This window comes from Pinus tabuliformis, chromosome 2_1 (assembly GCF_031772625.1).
Source record: "Pinus tabuliformis cultivar Carrire ecotype Pingquan chromosome 2_1, CPIR1, whole genome shotgun sequence".
Classification (NCBI taxonomy): Eukaryota; Viridiplantae; Streptophyta; class Pinopsida; order Pinales; family Pinaceae; genus Pinus; species Pinus tabuliformis.
Window position 1 is genome coordinate 210,374,958 of NC_142299.1, and position 23,100 is coordinate 210,398,057.

At 40.1% G+C, this 23,100-nt stretch overlaps 1 protein-coding gene across 1 annotated transcript in view; it reads right to left on the reverse strand.

The window, feature by feature from the left end:
* The window catches only part of LOC149199489 (uncharacterized), a 58,554-nt gene extending 36,502 nt beyond the window's left edge, over window positions 1-22,052 (reverse strand). The window contains exon 1 of the mRNA XM_089400589.1: window positions 21,579-22,052. Within this exon, the coding sequence (XP_089256715.1) occupies window positions 21,579-22,052 (474 nt within the window). The remainder of the gene's footprint in view (window positions 1-21,578) is intronic.
* Between the last annotated feature and the right edge of the window lie 1,048 nt (window positions 22,053-23,100).

The following is a 23,100-nucleotide window of genomic DNA, read 5'->3' on the forward strand; positions in this document are numbered from 1 at the left end:
GATGATGAATTCTTTTATGTGATATGCACTATTGCTTCTTGTAAAAGTATTCCCAAGTTAAAAGGCAGGATTTGAATGCAATTCATATCGGAGGAGACTCAAATGCATATGGTACTACTATCTATGTTTTTGCTTCATGCTTTTATGTGAATCAACATTTATTTATTTTGCTATTATTGATATATGTATATGTTTTTACAACAATTGTTTGACTTATCACTATTGAATGTTTAAGAGTTGTTATTTTTCATAGATATGTATGTCAGTAATATATAAAGATTATTGTGATAACGTTTTAATTATTACTTTGTTCAACTACTTGAACAAAGTAATTATCATATGAATGAATATTTTTGTTGATGAGTAGAGTCATCTATATGCCTACTTGTTAATAAAAACCATCAAAAATTGCACTAAGAGAAAGACTTCCTGGGATAGATTAGTTACTTTTATATTGTTGCATTTTAGAATAGATCATCCATCATTCCTATTAGATATTATAAAATCGATCACTTATCCATCCCACTTACAAATCATTGAGAAACTGGTCCCATTATATCCAATCGGAGCCACCACACCAAACAGAAAAGGAGCTACTTTTAAGGTCTAGACCGAGTGGTTTTCCCTGATGTTGATGCAGTGATTTTTGAGGCATCAACGAGACTCAAAACTTCCATGCGCACTCAGTTGCAGGGGTCTGCACACTCAGCTATGGACTCTACTCTAGGCCTCCATGCACTTAGCTGTGGAGCCTTTTTCCTTCTATCTACCCGCTACTTACTTGTCCTTTTTCCTCCCTCAGATATAGAAACACCTTAGACTCTATAAGACACACTTATTTATAGCTTTTAACATAAAATCCCATGGTCCACGGACCATAGGTGGATCTCAAAACCAACTCAACTTTACATAGACAAGAGGCTAAAATCCCTTTTACTCCTAATTACCTCCACGCTCTACATCCACAAATCGTAGATACTTTACATCCTTTTACCAAAATTTACATCAAAACTTGGGTTTTTAACCCCAAAACTGACTGAAGGGATCCAATCCCAACAGGCCCCCAACACAAAGGTCATGACTCGCCCTTGAGTCACTCAGTTGGTGCTGTAATCTTATTGCGAATATCCCCCAACTCCACCTGCATGACTACAACCTTGACAACTCTCTGTGTAGTTGCCTACTTGACCTCTTCTACTAGCTGCTTTGTAGATGGTCCTTCTACATCCAAATTCATCATTTGTTTTGTTTGCTGCAAGCCCGTCAGATTCTCCTAAATGTTGGTTGTGACTTGGTAAGCTTATTCAAACCAAGGTCCCAACCTGGCCTTAAGCATGACCTCCTTATTTTGAGCTGCTTCTACCTGTGCGAGGAGTTGCTTCCCCTCCTGCAACTTGGTAAGGCGTTGTGCTCAAGAAATTGAGCGCGTCATTGCCCTGACCTCATCATACTGCTTCTGCAGCTCACAAACCTTTGTGTTTAGAATCTCCAGGTTTGGGTATTCCTGCAGAATTTTCACCAATTCCATTTCCTGCTCAAATAAGGTTGAGCAGTCAGCGACTACAACATCCAAAGTGGCTACTCCTTCTTTTAAATTGGCTCTACACTGCTCCCTAAGCTCAGTCAGAGTCATAGGCAGTAATTTGAGTTGTAGCTCCATGATTTTCATATTGAGTTCGAATTGAACTCGTCCAACTTCCACCTTTGCCTCTCGGACTCCTATAGCTAACTTTTGGATCTTAGATTCCAGTTGTGCATCCTTTGGTATGTGAAGCTCCAGCACTGTTATGCATGCCTTTGCTACCGCAGCCTCTACCCTGGAACTCTGTGCCTACATTCTTTCTTTCTCCTTTAATATCTATGTTTTCTCGGGGAACATCTACTCATTGTTCACCCTGTATTCACTGATCAAATTGAGAGCACGCTACTGCCGAGCTCTCAATTCCTCCATCACACCTGCCTATAGCACATCAAGAAGTTCATTGTAGAGTGTTGCAATGTTCAGCCCAATGTTCTTAAGGGTACTTGAGATGATGTGGTTATCGGCCGACTCTGCACGTAGGGACACTTTCGGTAAAGCAACAGTGTGAAGGTTTAGGGTCTTTACCAATTCCACAACCTGACTTGTCCCCGGTGCCAAAATCACTTGTGTTTTGCTAGCTTGACCCATGCCCATATGTATCCTATTAGCTTGGATCTGCAGTTCATGCAGATCCTTTTGGATGCTCCCTAGTGTCTGCATATACTGCTAATCAAACTGTTGCAACACTTTAGTAGTAGTATCTCATATTTTGTTGCCATTCTCATCGATATGGTCCTCCATTAATATCATGGTATCACTTTTCGTCTTGTCTGATTTTTTCTTTTTACGGGGACCTTCCTGTTGCTCCTGTCTGCGCTTCTTAAACCTAAATGAAGTGCTCTGCCCCTCATCTCCTCCATCGCCTTGTTTATACTGTTCTTCCTCCTTGGTTGCAGGCGATAGGGATTTTTCACTTCTCTGTGATTCGCACTGCTCTTGCTAATCCTACTCCTTAGCAACATAATCCTTCTCCATCCTAGCCTTTTCTACAGCTTCCTTTTTCTGTTGTGCAACCAAATTTTGCACAGCTTGCTTGGTTGCATCCTTCCTTTTCTTTTCTATTGAGCTTCATGTGCCCTTACTAATTCTGACATCTATGTCTGAGAGGGCACACCACTCTACTGGCGATCACTCGATTACCTCCTATATGTCATGATCTATGACCAAATATGGTAATTCGTACCATTTCTGCTGCAGATCATTTTGGGCTTGAATGTAAATGCGGTGGAAGTTAGCGTTGAATGCGGCATAAGTCGACAATTACTTGTACAAGGTTGGGGACAACCTTGGGTGTTGGTTGATGGCCATGTGGAGGCTTGATTCCATCAAAACCTAGAATATCGTTGTTTTCTTGACCCGCACGAGGTACTTTGTGGCCCATAGGGAGGAAAGCTATGCGACCTCCAGTAATCCTTCTTTCAATAAAGGAAACTAGCTATCCTCTGGTAGCTACCATGTGAACAACACGATGGAGAGTGGCAATCAAGCATAATGGAATGGCTTGGTGTCATCCTAGACCTCGCGGAAATTTGCAAGGAATTCACTGCATAGGTACCTTGACCAGTTGAATTGCACACCCTTTGTGCATTGTGTAGCTAGAGAAACCACAGGCGCCGAAACTTCATCCGCGCAACACCTCCTCATTACCTTCCCTGCTAAGATTTGTGTGGCGATCTACACCGTAAGGTCATTGATAGAAGTGATTGAATATCCACACGGCTTTTTCACGAGGGAAAATTCCTTCTTCATTTTGGCTTCCAAATCCTTTTCTCCTACCTTCCCACCAAACTCCTTGGCTGGATTTAAACCCTCATGTGGCAGTTGCATGATCCTATGGATGAGCATACCAGTGATGGGTATAGGCCCTCCTATCCCTAAGAACCCATCGTGCACTAGAGTAAGCAACTGACACACACATGTCATGTGGATAGTAGTCCAATGATAGTGGGGCACCCACAACAGGTTTAACAATCCTGAATTCTCCATTGTGCTGATCCATTCCACCGTCTCTAGCTCGGTGACACCTGAATCTGGGTAGTAAACATGATTCATATAATTGGTTGTCTCTAGGTGAGGGAATCGTTGATGATCTATCACGTCCCAATCCTCCATATTTAGCAAGGGAATCCATGTAAGGCGTGGACCTTCAAAGGGAACTTGCTCTGGCAGCAACGACGTAGAAATGACAAACTTATCTGAGTCTAGGTTCTTGGTGACCTTTGCCTTCCCCTTGCATGGAGGGATATAGTCATGAAACTTGGTAAGGGGCTCCACTCCCTCAACATCTATGTCCTCGTTGCCCTGTTCTTCCTCGACCTATAAATCAACAACCCTCTTGAGCTGCTTGTCTTTCTTCTATTTTTGGGTGCAAAGTGTTTTCTATGCGATTCACACACTGATACTAGATTATTTTGTTTATCCTTCTTCAGCTTTTGGGTTTCTCTAAAAGGGGTAGGCTTTGACCTAGGAGACCTCAGTGTCATAGGCATAGGAGCCAGAGCTTCCATACTCACTACCTTTGGAGCATCTCCTTCAGATACAACATCTACCCCAATGCTCACATTCTCAACAAGGCTTAGTCCTAACATGGTTTCAAGGATGAATTTCTTATTCAAATCTGGTAAATTGGAAAATGCAAGGCTCGCGCTCAAATCCTCAAAGAACAAGTGGTTCATAAGCAATAGACAACACAACTCAAAAACTCTAAGGGTGCAAAGTGTTCTTTGTTGGACTAGAATGCGTAATTTATAGGGGTTTTTGAATTCAAATCCGACCGTTCCCCCAAAAATTTGATCATTAATGTTGTTTTGGGAGAAAATCTTCAAATATTTTGGCCTTAAATGTCACCATCCCACTCCTCTTAACCATCTTCTGGCTGAAAATAATGACTGTGACTCCAACGGTCACTTTCCCACTGTGCTACACAACACCTCCCTTCATAGTGCAGCTTCCTATGCTCCGCTTCTCATACTGCAACTTCACCATTTTCCGCGCAGCTCGCCTGCTGCATAGTCCTCCAACCCTGGCAGTGTAGTTTATAGTCCTACACTCCATTACAACTACCTGGAGCATTAAGACTGTCCTATCGTCATATATTCATTGAGCCAGATCCCCTGTATATGGCTTCAATCGGCTTCCATTCACCCTTCTCGGAAAGTGTTCTCCATTTAGCTTCATGAGCTGAATTGTGCCTTTGTCTGTAATTGATTTGATAATATATGGCCCAAGCCAGTGCATCTGAAATTTCCTTGGAACCTTAGTGAACTTGCTATCACATAAAAATACCAAATAATTTACCTTGAAAGTGTGCAATTTGATGTGTTGATCGTGCCATGCTGTTTCACGTTCTTTATGTACTTGCTGATGGAATCCAACCAAAAATCTATCTTCTTCAAGCTCCATCAGCTGCGCGATCCATTCTTCCAAGGTTTCATGATTTTCCATACCTGTGAAATTTGTTATGCATAGACTAGGCACGATATATTCTGTGGGCATCACAACTTCTACGCCATAAACCAATCTAAAAGGTGTTTGTCCTGTCATCTTTTTACAAGTAGTCCTGTATGCCCATAACACTGCAGGTACATCCACATCCCAGTCATTCCACTGCATGTTAGGATGATATGTGGTGCTCTTCTGATGATAGACCTGGAACTCCCCATTCAATGCGATGATTGTTTTGTTTAGGAAGTGCGTACTCTGATCACTCATCAATACTTTAAGGAAACCAAACCTAGTTAATACATATTCAAACAAAAACTTCACTGTTGTAGCCCCTGTAAAATCCTTAACCGGTTGTGATTCTGCCCATCTAGTTAGATACTCTATCACGGTGATGATGTAGCACGCACCAGTTTTCTTCCCTAGGGGCTGAATTGGCCCAACGAAATCAATTGCCCATTTTTCAAATGGTTGCAATGATACTTGAGGATTCAATGGCAACTCATCCCTTCACGATGGTTTTCCCATTCGTTGACATGCATCGCATGCCCTACAATACTCTTTAGAACACTTATGCAGCATAGGCCACCATAACCCTGCCAGAAAAATCTTCTGAGCTGTCACCTTTCCTACATAATTTCCTCCTGCAACCCCTCCATGAGCTTCAGCGAGGATGCTATTTCGCTCAAAATCTAGCACATATCATCGCAATATCTCTTCTGCACCCATTTTATAAAAATGTCTTGCAATCACTAAACAATCCACCACTCACACTACTAGTTCCTTCTTTTGCTGACTATATACCCTTCCGGTGCCATTCCTGTAGTCAAGAAGTGAATAATATCTGCAAAGTCATTATCTGCTACATGCACTGCAAAGACCTGCACATCAGGAAAACATTCCTCCAAATTGGTAGGTTCTTCCCTTGACTTGATCTGTGACACATGGTTAGGTCCTTCATTCAACCTTCCTAGCTTCACAATCACCTCAAAGTCATACTCTTGGAATAGAAACAACCATCGACAAATCTCCCCCCCAACACAGGCTTATTGACTCGGCATTTCAAAGTAGAATGATCTATGTACATCTTGAAGTGTCCACCCAATAGATAATTTCTGAACTTTTGTAGTGCGTTGATTCGAATGGAAAATGGCATCAACCCATGGTACCCATCCACCCATATTATTCATCGACCCATGGAATTTACCCATGGTATTGTAAATGGCATCCACCCGTGGTATTGTAAAATCCACCCATGGTATTCATTCACCCATGGAAATGATCCGAATGGAAAATGGCATCAACCCATGGTATTCATCCACCCATATTATTCATCGACCCATGGAATTTACCCATGGTATTGTAAATGGCATCCGCCCGTGGTATTGTAAAATCCACCCATGGTATTCATTCACCCATGGAATGAACCCGTGGTATTGTAACTGAAAAATATTATAAGTAACAAGTCACATTTTGTAAAAGGACAGATTGTCTGCCACAATGTAGCATTTACAGTTATTATCGGTTTTAATAAAAAGTTTCTTTGTAGTTTTTGTTTATTGGGCATTCTCATCTCTTTTTTTCTTCTGTTATTTTCAATTTTTTTTCAAATCTTGGGGTCTTTCCCCCAAGATCCATTTCAATCTTTTAGATCTTGGGGGCCTCCCCTCAAGATCTGGATCAGTGGCATCAGAGCAGGTTATTATTCCATGTGAATGAGGGTTTGATGCATATTTCAGTTTCAAATTTTTCAGCAAGATTCAAAAAACTTTAGGCATGTGCTACAACCTCCACAGAGCATTTTCTTGGGTCAAGCAGGAAGAATTTTTCTTTTTTCATTTTTTTGAAAGAATTTTTTTGGGCGACGACTTTGCAGATCAGATCTGAAATATTTGGTACAAAATTTACAAAAACAAATACCAGATTTGGATTCCTTGCGAAAAATCACTCAATTTCAAAAAACAAATGGGTCGAATCAAAGTTCGGATGTGGGCGATCTCAATGATTTAAAATCAGCTATTTTTCAGAACTTTTGTGACGGCGGAATAGTTGCAGTGTGAATCTGAGATTTTAGAGTGTCCAGATAAGGATTTCCAACACATGGGAAGATGCAAAATGATCCTTCTATTTCCAAAAATAGGTTATAATAAATATTTTGAGTTATATTGACCGAGTTATGCCCATTTTAAGTCTGGAGCAGCATTCAGAGTTGGTTCCCATTGGAGACGTGCCCTCCCACCCCACTTTAGTAGGCACGTGCTTCACATTCATCAGTTTCAACATAGCAGCAATCGGCTTGGGTTATTTGGAGATGTGCCCTCCCACCCCAGGCTATGTAGGCACCTGCTACTTCATCAGCAACCAACATCACGGTTACGGGTCATCCACAAACCCACACTTCATCGAAGTCCATTTGCTAGGCCGCACACTGTTAGTATCACAGTTGGTCACAAGCATTATAGGGTATCTTTATCCTCGGATCTTCATTCTTCATGGTTATGGGTCATCCACAAACCCACAGTTTATCGAAGTCCATTTGCTAGGCCGCACACTGTCAGAATCACAGTTGGTCACAAGCATTACAGGGTATCTCTATCCTCGGATCTTCATTTATCATGGTTTTGGGTTAACCACATAAAACCCTTATCTTCAGTGGCTCTTCATATTCAAAAAAGGCTTCGTAGGAGGGAACTTTACGCAATGGGGACCATTACTTCTTAAGGAGGGAGGAATGATCCGAATGGAAAATGGCATCAACCCATGGTACTCATCCACCCATATTATTCATCGACCCATGGAATTTACCCCTGGTATTGTAAATGGCATCTGCCTGTGGTATTGTAAAATCCACCCATGGTATTCATTCACCCATGGAAATGATCCGAATGGAAAATGGCATCAACCCATGGTACTCATCCACCCATATTATTCATCGACCCATGGAATTTACCCATGGTATTGTAAATGGAATCCGCCCATGGTATTGTAAAATCCACCCATGGTATTCGTTCACCCATGGAATGAACCCGTGGTATTGTAACTGAAAAATACTATAAGTAACAAGTCACATTTTGTAAAAGGACAGATTGTCTGCCACAATGTAGCTCTTACAGTTATTATCGGTTTTAATAAAACGTTTCTTTATGCTTTTTGTTTATTGGGAATTCTCCTCTCTTTTTTTCTTCTGTTATTTTCATTTTTTTTCAAATCTTGGGGTCTTTCCCCCAAGATCCATTTCAATCTTTTAGATCTTGGGGGCCTCCCCTCAAGATCCGGATCATGCATATACCATGGCCAACCCTTCGCACTCTCTTGTTGAGTAATTCTTCTCTGCCTTCAATAATTTCCTGCTCGCAAAGGCTATAGAGTGGTCCATCTCTCATTCACCGGCCTATATTAGCACTACTCTCAACGCAATGCAAGAGGCATCAACATGTACCTGGAATTCCTTCTTCCAATCCGGGAAGACGAAAATTTGCTTGGTAACCGTCTTTTCCTTCAAGACATCTAAATTGTGCTGACATTCTTCATCCAAATAGAATGTAGCGTCCTTCTTCAACAGTTTCTCCATGGGTGCAGTAATCTGAGCATAAGCCTTGATGAACTTCTTGTAATATCCTGTATGTCTAAGTGTTGCACATTGCTTCTTAACACTCCTTGGGGCCTCCAAATTCACCATCACCCCTTTCTTGCACACCACATGTCCCAACAAAATCCCAAAGGGGAAACATAATAAACACTTCTTCAGATTTAATGTGATCTGGCATTTGCAACATGTATCCAGCATCAAGCACAGACTTGTTACATGATGCTTTATTAAACCAAACACCATCGAGTCATCAAAATAAAAATTGCATTCTTAAGTCCAAACGACATTACAGTATACTGGAAACAACCCCATTCTTATGCAAAGGTTTTTTTGCTCCTATCCTTTGGCACAATCTTGATCTGATGGTACCCATAAAATGCATCAGTGAATGAGTAGGCCTCCTGCCATCCAATGTTGTCCAATACTTCATCAGTAAATGGTGTCGGAAAAGGATCATAGACACAGGCATCATTAAGCTTCCTTAGATCTACGGAAATCTGTATTTCTCCCTTCTGTTTCTTCTCTTGAACTACCATCGGGCTCACCCAATCAGATTCTTCCACAGGTTCGATGATGCCTACTTCTAGCATCTTATCCAACTCCAAGCAGACCTTTTCCTTGTATTTAGGATTAAGGTGATGTGATCTCTACTTAATAGGCTTCACGTCTGGTTTTAAAGTGACTTTCATCACACCCAAGTCGCCTATGATACCCTTCAAGTTCAAAAATTTGGTAGGAAAAATATCCTGGTACATGTGGAGTAACTCAGCAACTTTATCCACTATGGCATCATCCCTGTAATCCCCAATATTCACAAATTTTAGCTCTGATTTAGTACCAATGTTCACTTGCTTGGTTTTCAATGACGCAGTGATGTCCGAGTTTTCTATTTGTGAGCCTTCGACCTCGTGATGGCCTTTTACCTCTGGAATATTAATATTTCTTGGATCTTCATCCTCCCCTTCAGCAGTCACATTATAGCATTCCAATGCATGGAGCAGCTAGGTGATCCAATCTGGTTGAACCAACTCCAAAGGTTCCTGCAAAATTCTGAATATCACTGCCTTAATCTCCTATAGAGCTTCATCAGTGCTCTTGAACCCATCTTCAAAACTAAAGTTCATTAAGAATTCTTCCCTTAATACATCCCACTCTATGGTGCCATGGCGGAGCTTTGTTTCCAGATACCAATTCATAGGAATTGTATCCAAAGTATGACATAATAGGTGCACCCACTTCGGTTGTGGCTATGTTCCATAATATTTAGTCCACTTCACTAAATAATCATGCAGATCATTTCTCCCATCGTATTTCTCAGTCAATCGAATTTTAGGATGAAAAAATCACAACCTCATCATCCTCTTGTAATCTCGCCATTCATCAAAGCTATCCTTCTGTGTACCCCACCATTGTACGGGCATAGCACACAGCGCCAAATCCAATGCTTGGAATCGATGATCCTCAGGGACTTATCGTTCAAAGGCACCCAATAACTTATCTACCGCAGTTAGACCACCATAATAGGGTAAATTCCTTACCTCTGATGACACACAACGTAATGATTTAGTCATCATGTTGTAGCACAACGTAGATACTTCATGCAGCCTGTTCTGCCAATGCTCCAATTATTCATATGAATCTGAGGTATAGGAACTTTCTCAGCCCCATGAAATCCTTCCATAAGCTATTGGATTAATCCAGTATTGATCTCATGCAGTTATTTTGTAGATTTGATCTAATTCATCATTACTTTCACAGTCATGGACCGGTTCAATATAGCGCGGTCCTTCTGCAAGGTCCAATGGTACTACAACCTGAAGTGATTTTCTTTCGAACAAAATTGTTCTCTTCTACAAGTTGATGACTTCATTCATATTAATCGCCTAGTCAATCCTAAGGAGCATGGGGTATGGATTGTTGTTGTCAACGATCTCTATTACTTCAAAATCAGCTAGCGCACTCACACCTTATATATCCACTGTTACTCCATGTAGGCATCCCATAGGGAGAATCGTCTACTGGTTTTCTATTCTAAGCTAGAATGGAGACCACTGCAGTGTAGGTCTCCCCACTCTCTGCCATGTCCGTTTAGGCAAAAATTTCGCGTCAGACACTAGATCCAGAATGACCTGGTCCATCTCATAATATCCTATTTGTGCGGTGAGCCTCATCTCGCGCCCTGTTCTTGCCTTATGTTTGCCAATTTTTATTACTATGCAGTGTCCACTAGGGGCGTTTTCTTTCCTCGCACACTTGTTTTTCAATTCTTGCATGCCTGTCATAGCCTTTCTATCATGCAACAGCTTCATGAAAGTCTCCAAGAACGTGGTAAGTACAAAGGGATCAAACTCTATAGGTGCGCTAGTTTCTCGTATTCTATTGTGGCTCCCTGAGGTGGATGCCTCAGTGAAGCTTTTCTTAGCCTCCATAAAGGTTTCCTTTGCACACTCCATATTGAACCCAACTTACTTCTTTGGGGCCTTACGGACCCATCTGTCCTCTTCAGGTTGTTTTCCCTTATCATCCCCAATTGTTATCCTGCTTCTCAACAAGATATTCAAATTCAGATCTTCCTAGCGGGGCTCAGCTCTCATCATTTGTAAGTTCTGCATAGGTTGTTGAGATTGCACCTTCTTCTCTTGCATCTTAGCTATCAACACATGGAATTCCTCTATAGTGTGGTCAAACGTTGTGTAGTATTGACAGGACGGGCATGTCTAATTTTGACACTCCTGCGCGCAGTGCCCTGGTGTCCTGCAGTTATAGCAGATATAACCTGTCTGCAACCTCTACTAGGTCCTCCTCCTCCTTGGCCCCATCCTTTTCCTTGATAGTCTCCATGCACTCATCCTGCGCTCTGATATGGAGGCCGAGTTTCTGCTTGTATTTGTTAGGTAGGTGTTCTTTCCATAATCAACTCGTAGCTATGATAGTGGTGCTCATCATGGCCCACTGATTTGCAGAAATCATAGAAAAACTGTAGTGGCATTTGAACAAAATTTTGCAGTAAATTACAATTATCTATTATTTGTTTTCCAGCCACCTGACAAATAGCACACCATAGCGCGACCCTTGCACTTGGTCCTGCTAGAGCTTCTGGCCTCATGGGAAGTGGTCCCCCCTCCTGTAATATAATTTGCGAAGACAAGGCAATGATCTTTATCATGCCCTTGGTTTTCACACTTTAGGCACCAGACTTCCTCGCGCACCTTCGGCCTAGCCTCCTTCTCTTTTTTCAAGCTCTGCAATTCCAAGTAGAGGTTTTGTAACTGTGAGTGCATTTGTTGAACTCCCAAATTTGCATCCTAAATAGGTGTCGCATGCAATCTCATTGCAATTTCCAGGGCTTCTTCTTGAGCCCCTATCTTTTGCTACGACAAAGAAATCCTCAGGTGGGGTAGAAGCAAGACTATAAACCACTCATGGTGCTGACCATATGTGAGCTTCATATTAGCTTCGCGGATCACACACTTCAGCCTTTGATCTAAATCCTAAGGCATCTCATCAACCCTCATCGTGATTTCCTTAAACCCAACCACTGACTGCGAGTCAGACTTAGGCTTACTAAACTCTTTGTTTAAAGCATCCTTAGTTTCTGCTAGCATTGCTATAGGATGATCAACACAATATTTAATATACCACGTCAGTACGCGATCTTGTAGAACAGTAACCTACTGTGCCTTCTTTATATTTTCATCCATGATCTACTACACAATCCGCACAACATTTGAAAAAAAACTAGAACTGATATGTATCTTCGCTCCCTATACCCTTGAAAAATGGCAGCTTTATTGCGTTCGACATGTTGAACACTGATGGTGGTGGCATAGGTGTGGGTGAAGGGGTATGCTATGGAGGTGAAGGTGGAGGTGGAGTGGATGGAAGATGTATCTGCAGAAATCCCTGTCTTATCATTTGGACAACACTCTGCGGTGAGGTCTGTACCATTCCCTCATCATCGCTCGAAGGAGGTTGTTACACTAAAAAATGTCCCCATGGTCATGAACAGTTAGTATGGCTCTATCAACAGTCATGCTATCCTCCTGGGCAAGTCTTATGCCTCTGCTTGTCATGTCAAACTCCAAAATGAGAGAAAGTCTTTGTAAAAGTGTTTATCTCTGGGTACGCAGGTTCTCTCAGCTTTGCCTGCGGGGACGCACCCAATGTTCACAAAAGCTGCGTCCTTGGACGCTCTGTATGTAAAGGGACAGGTGCGTCCCCCTGTAAAAGTCAAAATGCGCAAGTTTCATCTTTAAAAAGTTACTTGTGGTCATTTCTAGAGCATTCTAGAAGGTTGTTCGACGTGTATTGAGCGCCTCCAGATGGTTCATGTATCCCTATGAAGGAGGAACTTATCCCATCAAGAGGGGAACTATCCCACCCAAAGAGGGACTTATCCCATTGATGGTGGACCTGAATAACTTCTTCATGAGCACTATAAATAAAGGCCTTGGGCCAGAAGGAGGGGAGGTTGAAAGCTATAGATTTCTAAGGGTAAATGCTGTCAAAATAGAGACTCCCATTTAGAATCTTGTGAGGAGAGATTGCCATCTTTACTTGTTCTACTTGGAAGTGGGGTGAGCTTTGTCAAAGTAGAGGAAAATCTTGAAGGACCCTTGGGAGGAACTTGCACAACACCAAGGTTCTCAGGTTGTAATTGTTCCTTTTGTTACCTTTAATGCAAATTAGTCCATTCTTCTCAATAACTTGTTGTTTATGAGTTGTTTCATGTGTTCCTTGGTCTACATGTTGAATATGCTTTGTTTTATGTTATAATCAGGTGCTATTTAATGGTTTGACTGTTGGTGATTGCAGGTTTTGGAGAAAAGGAGGAGCTCATCCGGATCAACAAAGCTTGGACTTCTACAACGGCGTTTGGACAAAGGTAAGAGCCATGTACTTGATTTCTCATATAATAATGCATGTTTAGAGAAGGATAGCTCTACTTTGTTTTGTTTGTCACTAGAGAGTCTTAGGCTCCTAGGGAGGTTGATTGTGTCCGCATTGTCAACTCTTTCCGCCTGACAAAATGGCGACTCCGCTGGGGACTCCATGAATGAAAAAGATTTTTCCTTTGAATGAACTTTGCTCTGAGAAAATTGATTTATTTTTCTGGTTTTTGACTGTGTGAATTTGTGTTTGGGTGGATTAGCTTAGCAGTAAGATAGATTTAGTTTTTCTTGACTTTTACAGTAGGACGCACCCTCTTAGTATTGCACAGTGCGTCCCTGGACGCACTGTTGCTGTGCGCACAGAGCGGGTACGCACCTGTGTCAACGGGTCGCCTGCGTCCCCTGCTAAAATTTGAGAAAATTCCATTTTTTAGATTTTTTCCTCTTAAATTTTGCTTTTTTATAGATTTTTCTGCCCAGATCCATTAGTATCCTGTCAAAGATCCTTCACCTGAATTGGTTTTTATAGCATTAAGTGTTTTAGTGGATTTCATTGGAATTTAAGCCTAGGGTTTGATTTTTGAGTAGATCCTGTAGTGACTTTAATGGTGGAAGTTGTGAAGCCTTAGATCTCTCTGGTTTGGTCAACTTTCTTAAGAGTCGGATCTGTCGTAAGTCTACCCGTGTGAGCAACCAACCTGTTGAGTTGTCTCTTTGGTCAAATTTCAAAGTGCTTGTTGATTAAGTCTTGATTTCCATTTTACAAAAAGAACAAAAAGATTTGAGTTTTGTTTTGATCAGCTCTTGATTCTGCAATAGCTGGTCCTTGATTTGATTTTGGTCAAGTAAAACAGCCTAGAAACATCCTTGAAGGTTTTGACCTCGTTAAGTTTGCTTAGAGTAAATTTACCTTTTAGTTTGCTTGTGAGTGAATTTTCGTAGATTTTAATAGTTGTTGAGATTGATTTTTGTTACATTAGATTTATTTTCTTTATTAAAAGAAAAATACAAAAGCATCTTCTTTGAAAGTCTTGTTTCAAGTAGCTTTTTGATTTTTGAAAGAGAAAGGAGTTTTTCGTGCAAGTATTAAAAGGTCATGTTTGTATGCTTGGAAAGATTAAGAGCTTTATTTCTTTGATTTTCATTGCAAAAGAGAGTTGTTTTTTAAAAAAACTTTGCATTCTCTAAACTTTCTTAGCTAAGAATTTCATCGAAAAAGAGAAAGTAGAGTAAATCATCTTAGGTGCATTTTTGTAGTGGTTTGAGTCGAGTCTACACACCACTGGTTTCATCTCCGCCACCCTTTGAGTTAAAGAAAAACCATAAAATTCACGCTTAAAGTAAAATTTACATAGTAACTTTTCTTTTACTAGGGCTCTGAAGCACCAATTTAGCTTAGGCTAGTGTCTTGGAGTAGGTGAGTACTTAACTCTCCAAGACAGTAAAACCAAACAAGTAGTTGATCTTGAGTTAGAATCAAATCCAATTGTTACATTTACACTCTGGGAAAGCTCCTCTTAAAGGAGAAGCACGAGCTCGTGTCCGAACCAGTGAGGGGATCAATCCTCCCTCGTTGGGAACGATGCCAGACAGTACGTATTACAAACGGTAAACCTCGGATTAACCATTGTCGAGGAGCTAGGGGTCACTTATCGGTAAACCTTGGATTATTGTCAAGGAGCCGGTAAGGGGATTGAGCTTGTTACTCTGCCCTTGCGTGCTGTCGGAGTTTAGACTGTTCCCCCAGGTGTACTTGTGGCCGTTGGTAACCTTAGTGACCATAATCTCTAGGATTCTACCCAAGGTGACGGTGGAGGGAAGATCCCACTGTACCTGGAGCAGACGTCGGTTATACTCACTTGGATTTTCCGGGGGGTTCGCTTCACTTCGAGACGGTTAAAGTGGAGGAACTTGTGCCGGTCTATTCATTAAGCAGGTTGCCGGGGTAACTGTTCCACCCTCCACTTCTGTACTGAATTCGGCGATGTTGGGTTTCATCTCCAACTAGTGTTTTCGGTCCGGAAGGCTACTGTTTGTGTGTGGTTTGATGCCCTAGATTCTTTTGGCGTGTGCATCAAAATTTGTTTGGTTATTTAGCGGCTTTAGGTGGTGTGATTTGAAATTTTTACTTTGTTTTCGTGTGTAGTAGTTAAAAGTTTTAACTGTAGCGGAATTACCGAGACAGTCCCGTAGACTGCGGGGCCAGCCTCCTGAAGTTGTTTCTATGGCCGAATTGTTGAGGAGATCCCGTAGACTTCGGGGTGACCCTCCTCGAGACGACCCCAGTAATCTAGAAGGTTTAAAGGTCCTTGTAACTCCTCCTAGTGGCAGTAGAGTAGGTTCACCTGAAGAAGGAGAATCTACCTTGGTAGTCCATCCAGATTACCAAAGTCTAGAGACAGGTTATAACCCTGACGCTGTTACAGTTTCCGAGCTTGCTGGTAGTTTTTCATCTACTAGTGACGTAGGTGAGGAACCTGAAATATCTGAACCTGTTACTCCAACTTCTAGTGTTCCAGATTCACCAAGGATAGAACGAACTATCACTGAAAATCTCCCTACTGGTTTGATTGCTATTGAAGAACTTGCCCCAGAGGAAGAAATAGGTGTCTCTTACCTTGAAGACCAAATTACTCTTGATCTAAGGGAGCGTGAATCCATATTTTACAGTCCTCCTAGGAGTACCACTTGGTACCTTTCGTTAACTAATCATTTGGACAATTTCGGGTTAGGTTTTTCTACACCTCGTACTCCTTTTCCACCTGGAGGTTTCATTACTCCTGTAAATATGTCTGGTCAGTCGTCAATGTTTAGTCAATCGCCTGAAACATTCTTGCATGGCGGTCCTTCTGTTCCTTCTGGGTATCAGTCTTTATCTGGTACTTTTGCAGGGGCATCTCCTCAACCCATTGAACATGGGTTATTTACTGGAAACAATGGTAATCAACCATTGAGTATAGGAGACATTTATATGATGTCAGGTTCAAATCCCGGTTCTCAACCTCAAGGTGGTCAATTACCGCCTGGGGGGCAGCCTCAAATAATGCCTGGGGGGCAACCTCAAGGTACTCCAGTTGTGGCTGGGGGGCAGCCTCAAGGACAGTATGTGCCTATGGTGCAATACTTTCCTCAAGGTCAACCCCAACCTCAATATGTACCTCAAGGTCAACCTCAGTATCAATATGTTCCTCAAGGCCAACCCAAGTATCAGTATTCACCTCAAGGCTATCTCCCTCAAGGTCAATACTCGAGTCAAGGTTATCAACCACCCCAAGGTCAATCTTACGTTCCAAGTACGGGAAATGTCCCTTACAATTATCAATCCTATCCTCAATACGGTTATGGACCTCAATATCCTCAACCTGTAATGGGTCAAATGGGTCAATACCCTGGAATGCCTGTAGTGTGGGATCCTTCGCAAGGTCAGCAAGTGTTGCAACCGAATGTACAGTTGTTACCTCCAGCTGGACAACCTTTAGTTACTGGTCCACCCCAGCAACCAGTCCAGTCAAATGTTCAAACTTCTGTACCTCCGGTAGTTACTCAGTCGGGGCCTGCTGGGCCTAGTACTCCATCTCAAACGACTGCTGCAACCACTGCAACACCTGTTTCATCCACCGCACTCACTTCCGGAGTATCGACAGCTCCTGTTTCTACTGTCTCTGCTACCACTCCTCAGACATCTTTACCTCCGTCTGGATCTACGATTCAAACTTCGGTTCAAATGCCTGTAGGTCAGCCTGGTATGAGTACGGTTGTTACTACTCAACCTCAATATGCTTATCAACCGTACCAGGGTCAGCAGCAATATGGGCAAGCTGTCCAGCAACCGGCTTATCAGTATCAACCGTATCCTGGGTACACTTATCAACAACCTCAACAACCCCAGTACGGTCCGGTTAATCCTGGTTTTCCAGGAGGATACAATATCCCGAACGCAACGCCTATTCCAAGTTACCCTGGATATCCTCCTCCTGGGGCTGGTGTAATGACTCCGAGTTTTAGGGATCCGAACCGGCAATTGCCGTTTATTGCAACTTTGGATTTACCAGACTTGTCGCGCCTAACGAACGATCCAATCAACTATCAAACGTTTTGGCCGACAATGCCGAATAAGTTGCCCAGTGATATACCCAAGTTTGAAGGTAAGCCTGGAGAGGATCCGTCAAATCATGTGATGACTTACCACCTCTGGTGTGCTTCAAATTCTATCTCGGATGATTCGATCCGCTTACGTCTTTTCCAGCGTACACTCATTGGTCTCGCAGCCAAGTGGTACATTGAGTTGCCACGGGCCAATTTTTACAGTTTTAGCCAGTTAGCTACCTCGTTCTTAACTCACTTTCAGTTGCCGGTCAGATACGATAACGGCACGGAACTATTAACTTCGCTAAAACAATCGACGTCCACGTATATTTCTGATCACATTCATGAGTGGAGACGTCGAAGGAGATTAGTCAAAGTTTTTATTCCGGACCAAATCTTAGCTGAATGGTTTGTCAAATCATTATTACCGAAGATTACTAAAGATGTAGCTAAGGCCGGTGTAGTTACTGAGGAGCAAGTCATTGCTCAAGCGCAATACCTTGACTTAGTTTATACTCAGTCGGGTACGTTACACGAGAAGATCCCAGATCTTCCAAAGTCGAATCAAATCGCTGCTGCTCCTTCGGGATCTCATGCCGCTGATGGTATGATTGGTACAGTGAACACTAAGAGCAAGAAGAAATCTTCCAAGAATTCTACTACTCCTATAATCACTTTACCTGATTCTTCGACAGGAGATTCATCTTCTCCTGAACTTACTACCGATATTCATGCTGTAGAGTCATCTACAGCCAAATCAAAAAATGGTGGAAAGAAGAAAGGTAAGAAGAAGGATAAAGCAGACAAGGCTCCGAAGGAGAAAAAAGAAAAGTCGGAAACCAATGACAAAAAGCGCAAACCTCGATATCCTTGTCTTATTTGTGAAGAGGATCATTTTACTAGGGATTGCCCTCATCGGGCCGAGGTTGTGAAAATAGTCAAAGGTTCTCCCACTCCTGCCGTATTAAAGGATCCATTTCCAAAGCAGGAGAGTAAAATGATAGGTTTGAATTATTGATCGGAGAATCCACAGTTTCAAAATCTTTATACCAACGTTTCAAATCCCAAGTGGGATCCATCATCAGGGTTGAAGAATGATGATACAAGAAGAGCAGAAAACTTTTAATAAATACTAATGAGGAGGAATAATAAGAGAGAACAAAGAGTCGGCTTGGGAATTTTTAATTTTATTTTATATATTTTAATTTTATTTTATATATTTATATATTTATATATTTTATTTATATTTTATTCTTATTAATTGTTATAAATAATTAATTTTTTATAATAAATATTTAATTAATATTAATAATATTGTTGTTATACATGTAAATCATTATAAATAATTAATATGTTTACAATAAATTAATTATTATACCTAATTGATCATAATCATAATTTCTGTTATTCATATTAGTTACTAATTCCTTAAACAAAGATGATATTAATAATTAAAATATTAATTAATCAAATTAAATTAGAATGAAACTACATTAATAGAAATCAATTATTATAAATAATTAATTAATATTGTATAATAAATAATTAATTATTATTAAATATTAATAATTAAATATAATAATAATTAATTAATTAATTAATTAATAAACTAATTAATATATTAATATAATCATTATAAAAAAAATTTAATTTATATTAGAAATTTTTTTTAGGTGATTAGGCTTAGGGTTGACTAATATAATAATTAATTAATTAATATGTTTCAGTCATATTAACTAACAAACAAATTAATAATTATTATTAATGATTAATAATTAATTTTATAGTTATAATAATTCATAATAATGACCAATTGTTATTAATTAATTGTCCCATAAAATGATGATTAAAATATAATAATAATTATTAATTGATTAATTAATATATTAATTAGGAATTAATAAGATTATAATTATTAAATAGATTAAATTATAGGAGATTAGAATCTAAAGATGACAAATATAATGATGATTAACTAAATAATATTTTATCATATTAATTAATACAAATTAATAATTAATATTTATGGCTAACTAATATTCAATTTTTTTTTTTTTTTTATTATTTAATATAATAGCTAATAAAATAATATAAGACTAATCAAATGTTAAATAATAATTTATTAATAATTAGAATAAATGATAATACATAAATATTTTAATAATTAATTAATTAGTATAATAATAAATATGTTAAATAATATAATAATTATAAATTAAATTTATTAAGTAAATTAATTAAATTTTAATTTTAATTTTAATTTTATTTTATATATTTGAATAATATTAGTAATTATAAATGGTTAATATCTATGGTTAATTAATATAATAAAATATATTCATTAAATTATTAAAGAAGACTTAATGATGAAATTAGAATAGGAGAAGGAGGGGGGACAACATACCTGCATTACCTGCATTACCTGGGGATGGGTTGGCGACTTCTGATTTCTTTTATCACGGGGAGCCAGCTTCTGCTAATTTCCATACCATTGTCTCTGTTCAGATTCTCAGGATGCTTAATAATCTCAAGAGCTTCTCTGATCTTTCGTCTTTGATGATGCTCCTCTCTTGCGATAATGGATGCGTTTTCTAGGCAAATATGGTGATTAGTCTTCAAGGAGTGTTCCGCCAATGCTGAGGTACGAGATCTTCCATTTCTGATATCAGCGCCATGTTCTTTGAGCCTTGTCTGGAGGGACCGACCAGTTTCACCTATGTAGCTTTTTCCACAAGAACAGTCTATTTTATAGACTCCTTTCAGTTGAAGGTTGTCAATATCATATTTAACGGACTTCAAATTATGTCTGATGGTACCCGGGGCTGAGAAGTGAGTGATAATGTTTTTCTTTCTTAGGACTTTAGCGATCTTGTCAGTAACACCATGGATATAAGGTAGAAAAATCTTACCCTGAGGCTGGTCTTGCGTCTTATGCTCATGGGATGACAACTTTCTTTCAGCTCTCTCAAAGGCTTTTTTAATTTCATGCTCTTTGTAGCCTATCCTCTTAAAAGCTGAAGCCAAATGATTCTTTTCTTCATTTAGGTGTTCTGAGTCGGAAATTCGAAGGGCTCTGGTGGCAAGGGTATTTAGAACACCAAACTTTTGGGCCGGGTGATGGTGGGAATCCGCATGGAGGTAACTTTCTGTGTGTGTTGACTTTCTGAAAACCTTGTGGCCTAAAGAGCCATCTTCCTTTCTCATGATTAGAACGTCCAAAAATGGAATGCTCTTGTTTTCTTCAAGTTCCATCGTAAATTTTATCTCTGGAGAGATGGAATTTAAGTGAATGAAAAACTTATCAAGTTCAGCTCTACCATGCGTCCATTTTATGTTGGTGTCATCGACAAACTGCTTCCACCATGCCGGCTTTAAAGGATAAGATTCCAGGGCCTTCCTTTTCAAAGTGCTCCATGTATAGGTTGGCTACGATCGGAGATAGGGGTGATCCCATTGCCACACCTGATGTCTGCTCATAAAATATTCCTTGGAAGGTGAACACTGTAGACCTCAGGCAGATTTCAGCCAGCTTCGCAGTCTCAGGATCAGTAACACCTTTTATAACCTGAATGGCTTCTTCAAGAGGAATCTTTGTGAATAAGGATACCACGTCAAAGCTAACAAGAATGTCGTCACGCTCCATCCTTTCATTTTTAATTAGTTTCACAAAGTCTTGGGAGTCTTTGATGAAGGAATCAGTATTTCCGACAAGGGGTTTAAGGATTTTAGCAACATATTTAGCAAGTTCATAGGTAGGGGAGCCAATAGTATTGACTATCGGTCTGAGGGGGACCCCTTCCTTATGGATCTTAGGTAATCCATAGATTCTAGGGACGGTTTCACATGATGGGGTTAATTTCTTCTTTAATTTCTCATCAAGGTTAGAATTTGAGATGATCTTTTTTACATCCTTCATGATCTTGGGAATGGGATTACTGTTCAACTTCTTATAACTGCCACAGCTTAGGTGATCATTCATCTTGCGCACATAGTCTTCTTTATCTAAAATGACTACTGCTCCTCCCTTATCTGCTTTAAGAACCACCACCTTGTCATTGTTTCGCAAAGATTTGAAAGCTTTTTGCTCTTCCCTACTCAGGTTACTTTTGGGAGCATTGGATTTCCTCATGATGACAGAAAATTCTTGCCTCAATGCTTCTTTGTCTTCCAGAGGAAGGTAACCAATCCCGTCTTCTATGCTACATATCATGGTTTCAATGGGGAGTTTTTTAGGAGCAACTGCAAACCCCATACCTTTGCTGAGAACATTTGTAACAAGAGGATCTAATTCTTGGGAGGATAGGTTGACCACTTTTTTATTTGATCTTGACTCCAAGGTGCCTGTTGAAGATGCGGTTTTAACTTTTTCAACATTCATGCTTAAGCCTCGACTTTCATTATTTCCCTTGCCATCATTAAAATTAAGAATGCGTTCACAGCTTTGTCTTCCCATGTTCCCCATGTCATCATCAAAATTCGGAATGTGCTCACATGAGAGAGACTTGTTTTCAAAGCTATCATTTATTGAATCATCATGATAACTGCTAACATTCCCTTTTAATTTAGGGTTATTAACAGTGTTATCACTGTTAATAACCCTAAATTAACACTGTTAATAACCCTAAATTAAAAGGGAATGTTAGCAGTTATCATGATGATTCAATAAATGATAGCTTTGAAAACAAGTCTCTCTCATGTGAGCACATTCCGAATTTTGATGATGACACGGGGAACATGGGAAGACAAGGCTGTGAACGTATTCTTAATTTTAATGATGGCAAGGGAAATAATGAAAGTCGAGGCTTAAGCATGAATGTTGAAAAAGTTAAAACCGCATCTTCAACAGGCACCTTGGAGTCAAGATCAAATAAAAAAGTGGTCAACCTATCCTCCCAAGAATTAGATCCTCTTGTTACAAATGTTCTCAGCAAAGGTATGGGGTTTGCAGTTGCTCCTAAAAAACTCCCCATTGAAACCATGATATGTAGCATAGAAGACGGGATTGGTTACCTTCCTCTGGAAGACAAAGAAGCATTGAGGCAAGAATTTTCTGTCATCATGAGCAAATCCAATGCTCCCAAAAGTAACCTGAGTAGGGAAGAGAAAAAAGCTTTCAAATCTTTGCGAAACAATGACAAGGTGGTGGTTCTTATAGCAGATAAGGGAGGAGCAGCAGTCATTTTAGATAAAGAAGACTATGTGCGCAAGATGAATGATCACCTAAGCTGTGGCAGTTATAAGAAGTTGAACAGTAATCCCATTCCCAAGATCATGAAGGATGTAAAAAAGATCATCTCAAATTCTAACCTTGATGAGAAATTAAAGAAGAAATTAACCCCATCATGTGAAACCGTCCCTAGAATCTATGGATTACCTAAGATCCATAAGGAAGGGGTCCCCCTCAGACCGATAGTCAATACTATTGGCTCCCCTACCTATGAACTTGCTAAATATGTTGCTAAAATCCTTAAACCCCTTGTCGGAAATACTGATTCCTTCATCAAAGACTC